This window comes from Chrysoperla carnea, chromosome 3 (assembly GCF_905475395.1).
Source record: "Chrysoperla carnea chromosome 3, inChrCarn1.1, whole genome shotgun sequence".
NCBI classification, from domain to species: Eukaryota; Metazoa; Arthropoda; class Insecta; order Neuroptera; family Chrysopidae; genus Chrysoperla; species Chrysoperla carnea.
In genome coordinates this window covers 39399966-39411385 of record NC_058339.1, presented here as the reverse complement: position 1 = coordinate 39411385, position 11420 = coordinate 39399966, and the positions used below count along the sequence as shown (strand labels likewise).

At 28.0% G+C, this 11420-nt stretch overlaps 1 protein-coding gene across 1 annotated transcript; it reads right to left on the bottom strand.

Annotated features, from left to right (window-relative positions):
* Positions 1–5010: 5010 nt before the first annotated feature.
* On the bottom strand, positions 5011–6473 carry LOC123296029. Its single transcript, XM_044877490.1, has 3 exons — positions 6209–6473; positions 5121–5407; positions 5011–5079 (listed from the first exon to the last, which is right to left on the bottom strand). Exons 1-3 carry the CDS (start codon positions 6471–6473, stop codon positions 5011–5013), a joined length of 621 nt encoding a protein of 206 aa, XP_044733425.1.
* Between the last annotated feature and the right edge of the window lie 4947 nt (positions 6474–11420).

Sequence of the window (11420 nt, the reverse complement as noted above, 5' to 3'; positions counted from 1 at the left end):
ATTACTACCATCTTGATTGCGATTTATTTGATTTTTCTTAAAAGAGCATTCCTTTTATGAAGAAAAGGGATTTTATTAGAAGTTGCGATCTACATACAACTATAGATATGATTTCATACAAAAATAGATAACTGATGGCATGGGAGAATTATACAAGTTATGTTCAATAGAGGACGAGTTTTGGTTCAATTCGCGCATGTATCCAGTCGACGCCATCTTAGCTTATTCCCGCTTCCTGATTCAAATGTAACGTTTCAATTTTAGGTTTCTTTTTAATTAAAGTTTTTGCAAATATTAGAAATAAAATTAATTTAATTTTAAAATTTTATTCTTTTTTTTAGAATTTTGAATTATTTTCAACAATAATTTTGGTAAAAGTCTTGTTGTGAGTCTTGGTCTTGTGAAAATTAGTCTTGATCTTCCCGAGTTAGGTCTCGGTTTTACAGAGTATCGTTTTTTTCTTGGTCTTGGTATTGGTCAAACATAACTATATTGGTCATGGTCTTGAAAAATTGATAAGACTAAGAACAAGACTACAAGACCGAGACTAATTTCGCTTCTCACTACACATCGTTACAACTGAAATGATTTACTTGAATCAGAAACTCATTGATCTATTATCTAAAAGCCATACGTACTCTTTTTATTTGTACATTAAACTAATTTTTTATTCAGATTTCTAAATTTGATATTACGTAATAATAATTAAGTTACGTTACGTACGTGTACACAGTATACACGTCTAGTTTCCTAATCATCAATTTTTACTAAAATATTATAAGTGTAAATTTTCAACAACAATTATAAAATTACCATTTTTTGGTAAATGATACTCATTTTCGTCTCATCTCCACCTATTTCACTTGTTTTATACCTTGGGTATACAAAAAATGGTTTTTCTGATTTCTGAAAGGTTGCGTTGTGGAAAATAATATTTTTCTAACTTTTCTGTTAATTTGACTGTATTTCGATTAGTCGATTGGTGAAAATCGCAACATTCTAGCATGTTTAGAACAGGTTAATAATTACTTTTAAGTGGTTTTACATGCGCTCTCTTAACAGTTAACAATCAAGAACTTAATAAAAATTGTATGCATTTTAAAAATTTGATTTTTTCAACCCTTTTTGAGGGATGAAAATCGTAAATATCGCGTTTTTCTTATTTTACGAAGAAGACTGTCGAGAGCCTAGAGAAAAATGTCTAAGAACATTTCTTGTTAATTTTCACCCCAATTATATTAACAATTTTTTCTGAAGTAATTTGGTCATTATTTTTCATTAAAAAAATAGTTTAAACAATATTCTACCGGGTTACCCACCGGCAACCTGCACTTTTACGTTCAGAAACATTATTTAAAAGGGATCCTGTAAAAGTTTTCCATTCGAAAATTATTCATACTTAATTTTACCGGGTCTATACGAATTAGTATAGACTTTTGATATGAAAAACTTATTGTTTAGCAATAATGTAGTTTCTTATTAAAAACCATCGATAGCGTAGTACAATTTAGGATCTGTTTTCAATGACCCATAAAATAAAAATAAAATTTTCGTTCAACAGAATTGGCAGCCACGCGTTACAAATTTTGACATATAAGTAAACAATAAAAATGATTAATTAGAAAATTATTAATCTGTAATTGATTCTATTTTGACGTTAATTTTCTAAAGAATAAAAATTTCTAATTGAATATTTATAAAAACATACAATTGAATTTTAAAAAAATTTATAAACAATACAATAGAAAAATAAATCAACAAGAAGAAAAAAAAATTAATTAAACGAAATTTTAATAAAAAAATTTTTTTTTAATAAGTAATGTATATTACATTTTACATACTTAATATTTTAGATTTATATTGAGATTAAAAAAAAATATAATAAATATTTTGAAATATGTGTGAACTCAACCAAATAAAAACTTGCTTTATTTTTTTGCTTCTTTAAAAAACATATTCTACAATTTCAAATATTTTCAATTCAAAGATTAAAATTTATTTTTAAAGAATTTTCGGCGACGGTAAAACTATAGTGATCTAATTTGACACCACCAATAGTGTCTATAGACACTATTGGTGGTTTCGATGGTTCTAGATCATCAAAAAAGTATTTACACTTATTAATAGACCACTTCAGCAGATACGCATTTATTGTAACATCCAAAACTCTGGTTTCATAAAACTGGTTTCAAAAATCACAGAAACAGATAATATTGGAATGATACTTGCAGACAAGTATCCAGGAATAAATTCAAATGAATTCAAATTATTCTTGAAAGAAAAATCAATACTAATTATATTTACAGCAGTAAATACTCCATTTTCAAATGGCTTAAATGAGAGGTTAAACCACAAACCCTTGTAAATAAAATAAGGTGTCACTTCAATGAAAAAAATAATAAAAAAGCCTGGACTACCATAGCTCAAGAGTGTGTTAAAAAGTACAATAAAACTGAACACACAGTCACAAAATTTGTACCCGAATACATATTATATGGTACGGATGTTACTATCATACCAAATGAACTTAAAAGAGAAAATCTTAGAAGTAACTGGGATAGAGATAAACAAAAAGCAGTTGAAAATTCTATTACCTCTCACAATTATAACAAGAGATTATTTGATCAAAACAGAATTAACTTAAGAATAAATGTCGGAGATTTGGTATATGTTGAGAATGGGAATAAACTGAACAGGAAGAAATTAGATGAATTGCGAATTGGACCATACAAGATTATAGAGAAAATTTCAGACTCAATATACAAAATTGAAACAGAACTTATCAAAACTTATTCCAGTTATGACAGAAAAAGCAGAAGAAGTAGAAGATGCAAATGAAGAGTTTTAATAAAATTAATACCCGGTATAGGAAAAAAAATCCGGGGAAATTTTATTTTAAGGGGGGAGATGTACAGAAAAAATATTTCCTTTAATATAAAGTCACACAAGAAAGCTTTGATCTTGAGATGACTTTTGTTTTATTATTTTAAAATTAAATTAAATTAATTTTATTATTTAATTTAGGGCAACGTCAAGATTGTTTCATTTGATTGTTTTTTTCATATTTATGAGGAAAAACGGAAAATTGATTGATTTTACGTTTTAGAAAACTAAATATTTCAACCATTACTAACTTAAAATTTAGTTTGCAAAAATAAAATGATTATAAATTGTAAGTATATGGTTTACAATTATGACTTCCATTGAACATTTAATATTATTGTCTCACAAATTTAAATAAATAATTATGATAATTTACATTTGAAAAATAATATTTGTGCAATTTGATTTCTTATTTTCACAATTTTAATGAATTAAGTTTAATTAATTAGTGTTTTTCAATAATTTTAATTTGACATTTTCTATAACATTAACATGTAAAGAATTGCAAATTAGTCATAACAGCCTCCTTTATCGCCAAAATTTTTCATTGGAAGCGCTTGTTCCTTCCATGACTACGCACACAACGAATACTCGAAATTTAGTGCAATATCAAAGCATTTCATTCATGAATTACGAAAATCTGTTCTTCACCTAGATCACAAACGAAGATAAGATTAAGTTCGATATATATTATACGTATCTAATTATGAATTTTATTAGGTAATATCAAATCTCTATGTCTTTGATTAATATGATATTAAAAACTAAAACGTATGTAGATGTTTTATTATAAATGAATAAATATGCATTTTGAATTTAAATTCGGTTATTCCTGTTCAATACGTGTGTTAAGTTTCAATAACATTAACAACCGCAACAGATAAATAATAGGTAATACATTCATTATTATATTACCAATGCCTGTTCAAAGATAAATTTTTTGTTTCGGTAATCTTTTAATATATTAAAAACAATGATAATATTAAAACATCTTGTTTTTGTATGCAACGAAACATTTATTGAATATTTAACACTAAAAAGTTTTATTTAAAAAACACGTGTTTACTGATATGATAAGTATATAGAAATATGTTATTTTTTAAAGGTAAATTCAATCGGTGTTAAAAGATACATTAAAAAAGTGTCTGTACTTGGAATATTTTGTCAACTATTTGATTTTACTTTTGAAGATACTTTTTATAGTGTAATGCTCATAAAATATTTAGTGATTGCACTACATACTAGACTAAATAAATCGGACTATTTTAAAAAGAAAAATTTCCCACAAAATAGCAAATATAACTCGTTGAAATTTTCATCCAATTAAGACCTACGATGCTACAGATAGACAGACATGCAGACATACACACATAGCGGTCATGTTTATAAGCCTCGTTTTGGTTAGGAGGTTAAAAATTAATATGTAGAGTACCTATACTACCAATCAGCAGCAGGAGAAAAGCGATAGTGGGGATGTAAAAAGACAATAATTTCTTTTAAAATGCTTTACCATGATATCTTTTGAAAACTTATGATTAATACTATTTAAATTGAAATCCTCCCCCCCCCCCCTTTCTTTCCATAAAAATAATAATTCATAGTTTAGTTGAATGGTCCAATGCAAAAACCAGTTAGATCACTTTTTAATAATTTTACAGATCAACAAAGCCCCATTTTCGTTGAAATATTTCAAGTGATCTACACTTGCAAGATTTCTCATTTATGAAGTGAAATATTTCGCTCTGATACTCAACAAAATAGAATTGTATCCTAACGAAAAAATATCTCAATTTAAATATCGGTTATTGCATGAGTTTTCAATTCAACGAAACAACTTCAAGTTCTAAATGAAAAAAGTTCCATCAAAGTTCACTTATAAGTTTTAACTTTTTCGCAATAATACAAAAAATTGTTGAAATTAGCCAAAATTTAAGCATAGGTATATTTCAGAAACGTTTGATCTATTGCGTCACTAAATTTTTTGCGTCACAAACCTTGAGATTCTATAGATGATTTCCACAAAAGCACTTCAAAGAAATATCTGTAATAATAGAAATAAACCTTTTTTTTGAATATTATTATATGTTAAATAAGTATTAAAAATCCATTTACAAAATACAGTTTCTATTAATGTAAGTGAATTGTATCGTAAAACATGTAACTCAACATTTCCAAATAAGAACTGCCAATGTTCCACTACAAAAAAAATAAAGAAAATATTGATGCTCATATTGTACTTCAAAACCAAAGGCCTCTCCCACAATCACATTCCATCCAGATGAATATTTAGCATCCATATGAAGTTTTATATCACGCGCAGCTTGTCCTGGATTATTTGGATGTTTTTCACAAGCTGTGATTGACGCATCCATAGCGTCAAATTGAACATCTTCGTCCATATTAGCAAATTGTAGTAAATTGTATGTATAATTTACATGCTTTTCTGGATGTACATAAATTTTTTCTTCCAAATCTGGTGGTCCATAATAACCACTTTCTTCTTCAGCCGCGGCTGCCATTTCTTCTCATGTGTAAGCAGTAGGATTATTTAAGATTTCGCCAATTTCGATGGTAATTTTGACGAACATGTAAAGGATATGTCAGTTTATGACATGTACTATAAACTCGATTACCAAGGTAATAACTTTCATTGAGTACGAGCAGGGTAGACTACGGGTTGAAACTTTGATAATAAATTTTTTTGATTTTTTTTTCTGTGGTTTCTGAACCTATCTTTTGGGGAATCTGCCAAACTGTCTCTCTCTACGACTTTTTGAAAGGGCTTGAAAAAACACCGCCAAAAGTAAGCCTCGAAGTTTCAAGTGTTTATTGATCATTTAACAAAAAAGGTGCTGTTCTTCTGACGGAAAAGACAAAGTAAAAATAAAATTTTTGGCTATTTTTCAATCTTCGATATTTCGAAAATTGATTAAATCTGGGTGATATTAGTTAAATCTGGGTGAAAATTATTAAAATATCTAGTCTATCAGCGACTTTGCCATAAGATGAATGTCAAATATTCTTACCTTTGAAGTCAATTATCGATTTAAATAATCGAAAAAAATTCAATTCAAATGCATATGATACAAATCAAGCCTGTTACTGAAAGTTGCTATTTTTCTCGTACTGTCTTAACAGAAAAGATTTTGTAAACATTTTTAAGTATTATAATAGTATTTAATTAATTAACTTAATATGATAAACATTTTGTATAAAAAATATTTTAGAGTAAAAAAAAAACTTTAACACTTCCAAACAAGTACAGCTAAACTTCCACTACAATAAAAATATAGAAAAAATTGATGCTCATATTGTACTTCAAAACCAAACGCCTCTCCTACAATCACATTCCATCCCGATGGGTATTTAATATCCATAACCTGTTTTATGTCACGTGCAGCAAGTCCTGGATTATTTGGATGTTTTTCACAAGCTGTGATTGATGCATCCATTGCCTCAAATTGAGCATCTTCTGCCATATTAGCAAATTGTAATAAATTAAATGTATGATTTACTGCCCTTTCTGGATGAACATACTTTTTATCTTCTAGATCTAGCGGTCCATAATAACCTCCTTCATCGTCCATCATTTCTCAATTGTAAGCAGAACTATTTTTCAATCCTAAGACTTATCTTTGTCAAAAAATGTAATCAATTATTATAAGTCAAATGATTCATTTCTAAGGTAATGTATATATCATTATGCAGGGAACACACTCTCAAATTATTCGTTTACTGTAAATTAAAAAAATCAAGAAACCCTACTGCATTAAATATAAACTCCAAAGGAAACACAAGTCCCGTAGTTTACATAGCGACTTTAACAGTCGAGATCCATTAAAATCCAGACCAGCTCAAGTCAGTCCATTATGGATCCCGAATGTTAAGGTCGCTATGCAAACTACTGTACTTGTTTTGTCTTTTAAGTCGGATTTTTTGATTTTTTAAATAAATTTTTTCACTTTTTAGCGTTTTTAAATATCATTGTTTTATTAATTGAGTTATAAACGTTCATATTATGCGAACTACTAAGTATTTTCAAAAACCAACTTCACTTTTCTGTCCGTGCAAAGATATATCTTTACCTGAAGTGATAACAAGAATGATTTTTTATAGGATGCTTTATTTTATCCATTACAAGTATGCCATATTTTATCCATTACAAAGATACAATATTTCGTCCTCCCTGGAACATGTAATGTAGAATTCAATTTTTCGAATTAAGAATCAAAATGGAATAAATAAAACAACGAAAAATATACCAAGCCACCACACTATCGTACAATATCCTGCATAAGAGTATTTCAAAAATTTTTTTATCAAACCTTTTTTCCTGTTCTTCTAAGCGTGAAAAATTCTAGAAGCGTTGGAATAATTCAAATTCATTTTGTTTTTTCCGTAATTATATATAATTCTCAATTGGAATTAATTGCATAAAATTTAGATTAATTCTTACTTATTTTAATTATAGAATATTCAATATTATTTATATGTGCTAGGAAAATTATATTAATTAATACGAATAATTTACCTCACACTGTGTTCAAGAGTTAATTAATGCGTGGTATATATTATATTAATTTATATAGGCGGTTTCTATTATGTTTAAGGAAGAAAAATCATAACGTTATAAATACCTACTACAAGAATATAGATATATATAATAAATACAACAAAAATAAAATCTAATCCTCAACAGACGAAAGACTGAAATAATTAATATTTCCAACTCAATTACATATCTTTTAATCATTCTTTGCTAACATGGAATATTGTTGAGTTTGTTATTTTTTGTAGATGGTAATTAAAGTTACGACCAAAATTCTAATATAAAAACACTTCAAGATATTTCACTATTCATTTATTATCAATATACTTCACTATTTCATCACTCTAAATTCAAGGTAATTCTTCCTTCGCAAAATTATTTACTTTTAGTATTATCATTATGCAACTTTAATTCAAGGCTCGATTAACTGGATTGAATTCACCAAATTGAATTTTGTTCTTATTCAAATGTAGGTAATATAATGCTAAGTACCTCGTAGTCTAAATGTATTAGTATAATATTTTTGAATAAGAACCACTTATTACATATTTGAAACTTTGAAGTAGCTTTATACCGATCCTGAAACATTTTCATAGGGGGAATATTTTGTTTAACGTACATTCTACACAAATTGAACAGTTCTACTTCCGATTTTTCCAGTTCTAGATTATTATTTGTGGAGTTTTAATAATTCGTTTGCAATAATTAAAGAACATTGAAACTGTAAATGTGTACAAAACTTTTTATTACACTCAGTGTAAGTAGCAGAAAAAGAGTCTTGTAACACTGCATTGGCACTTTCGGTTTCTGAAATTTAGAAATTGTTATTTTCTTATTAATAAAATTGATTGCTACTTTTATCTCACTCTAAAAATATTATGTTCTATTAAGAATAATTTTTACTCATTTTTAAAATATTCTATGTATCTTATCTATATCCAACCTACCTTTTTTAAGTTGACATATGCTTGAAACTCGAAAAATAAATTTAATCAAGGAAAATGCTTCAAGTGAAAAATGTTAGTTTCGGCGGAACACATCTGATTCCGGCATCGAATGCAATCTAAGTTATAGGTTCAATTAAAACCTTACTCTGATACAAATTTATAGAAATAAATTAGAAAGTTGTTCTTTATAAATACGAAAATATTTTTTGTTGGAAACATTTGTTAGTAATAACAAAAATCTACATTTTTGGCGTTTGTTCATTCAGTTTGAACAAAAAAGGTCTTATCGGATATTTTTTCCCGAAGAGTGCTTAGATTAAGACAATTATAGGAAATAACAATTTTGATACAAAACAACAATTTTAGGTAAAACTTATCAATCCGTTTATGGTTAAACTATATGGTTTGCGGAAAAATGTGTCAAACAGAAAATGTTACATTTTTATTTAATAACAACTTTCTAATTTATGGTTATCTATCGATTACCAGTTATGGATAAGAGTGATTTTTTCATTGAGCTTGAAAACCTAGGTCAATTTTAATGTTTGCGTCAGATGTGCGCCTACAAACCCTACATTTTTTACTTGAAGCATTTTTTAACGTTAGCAGTTATTTTTCCAGTTTCAAGCATTTGAAGACACTCTGTTTAATATATAAAATCAACTAAAAATGTCATATTTTCTTTTCCTTTACATTTTTTCATGCGGTTGTTATATAAACATATATAAACATTGATCTCAGAATGTCAAATGAAAGACATTCATAATTGGAATCAAAAATATTTCAAGAAAACATGAAAACATGAATAAAAATACATAAAGGTTATAATTTAAATTCGAATATACATACATACATTCATACATACATACATATATACACAAATACATAGATTTCAAAGTGAACATTTTAAAGAGATATTTTAACTCTGTGTGAACATGATTCATAGGATCAAAAGTCGCAAGAATTAAAAGTTTTGCGTGTTTATAGACTTTATTCTGATAAACATATACATTTATAAACAAGTAAGGTGGTCTCATGATTATATTTTCTGTGTGCTGATTATCGGATAGACGGTATAAATTTATTTATATACGTATTTTCATATACAGTGTGTATACGGGAAGCAAAATATACAATTTATTTCAATGCTTAATACTTTTTTAGATATATTTCACATTTTATTTAAACATTCGAAATTTATTTTTTTTTCTTTTTGCTTATCACGAATTGAAGGATATTTAATAGTATTAGTGGCTCAGAAATATATCCCTAGTATATATATCCCTAGAAATATATCCCTAGAAATATATCCCTAGTCTCGCTGCTCTTGTGAACAGCGAGACTTACAAAACTAAGATTATCCCTCTACGTACCAAGACCAAACCCATGTTCGCAGGCTCTCTTACGAGACTACTGAAAATTTTTATCACCTAAATTGTTTTATTTAGTCTTCAAAATAAAGCTTTATGAAATGTTAGAAAACTATGAAAAATATTAATTTTTATTATATGAACATACTTATTCTTTTAAATTTAAAACATCATCATTTGAAAATTTCTTAATAAAATTTCTCTGGACATATTCAATTTTATAAAAAAGAATGATATCTCCCAGAAGATTTTATTGTCATGAGAGTGGTTCAATGAGAGTACATCATCCTAAGCAGATTTCAAGCAACCAGTGTTAAATGTGGTGGGTTAAAAACTTTGATAAATATTTCCTAGAATAGGCGTTTAATTTAGTCGGATAAAAATTGTATTATACGCCAAGACGAGATTGGTGATTTCTTAGGACTCTGGTATGTAGCTCTTTGGTCTTATATACACAGTAAGAAATTTTTTGTTGATATCACTTTGTAAGTATATTGTGTACTGTATTGAAGAAATAGTATCATTAGCAATAGTTATGGCGGACGAGTCAATGCAGTGGTTGGCGATTAAAGAAAATGTACATGTAATTAAAAGTCAAGGGCTTTTCATGCCCTTTAAGTTTAAAGTCAAGAGTTTAAAATCAAGGCTCGGTTTATCATGCATGGTCATTTCCAAGACTAGGTTGGGCTAGGTTAAGTTAGGCTATATTGGCTGTCCACGAAAGACACATATTTAGGCTATAGAGCCCATTGTGAGACCATATATGTGTTTACCACCTTTTCCGCTGGTAATGTCATTTGTCTGCTCCTCAAGTTCAGAGGCTGAGTGCACCTCCTTCATGCGTATACTATGCACTACACCAGCTCATCAAAACTATTAATTGAATTAATTTTTGTTGCGACGACGGGAATCGAATCCGCTACCCTGGGCATACCACGGACGGAATTGGTTACGCCTTTACTAACTGAGCTACCAGGACGACCTTCCAAGACTAAATATGCTAAAAAAAGCATTAGAACTCATCACTTGTGAAGTATCTTTTCAAGTTAGTTAAAAATATAATTTTTATATTGTATACAATATATGGTGGTCCAAGTCATTCTGTATAAATGAGAGTTGACTCGAGTGCAATATAATAATTTACTTCTTTTGCATTGACTTTTAACATATATACCTATAGGGGCAAATAACATATATAGAGAGAGAGCCTAGCTAGGTTCTGTGTATATAATATGCGAATGCAACTGTGAAATGCATGCCGGATATAATACAATAATTAAAAACAATTTTTTTTATAATAATATTTATTACAAATAAAACAACACATTGCAATCCCTATAAGTATATGTACTACAGAGTGAGACGTAAGTAGATGTAAAATTATAAAAAATACCAATTAATTTATTTGTCCTTAGTCGTCGATTTGTAACATGTCTTGATTTTATCGATTTGTAAATTATCTGTATATGACTCTAAGGATTTTCATGATGACATACAAATTTATGCATATAAACAATTCCATTGCGCTTGTAAGCTCTTTTCTTGGCTAGAGGACATAAAGAAGACGATAAAAATTTTCTTACACCAAGCAAATTTTTTTCGCTCTAGAAAATATCTTCTATTTCCTATTTCCTATTTTTATCTTCTATTTGATTAAGGGAAGAAAAACTA

Bases quoted from the DNA above. Each gene is read 5' to 3' on its own strand.
- LOC123296029 (XM_044877490.1), bottom strand. From the start codon at position 6,473: ATGATGGACGATGAAGGAGGTTATTATGGACCGCTAGATCTAGAAGAT. The intron at 5,408-6,208 runs GTTTTGAAGTAC...CTTACACATGAG, and splicing joins GATTGTAGGAGAGGCGTTTG to AAGAAATGGCAGCCGCGGCT. The intron at 5,080-5,120 runs GTACAATATGAG...TTTTTTTTGTAG, and splicing joins GAGAGGCCTTTGGTTTTGAA to TGGAACATTGGCAGTTCTTA.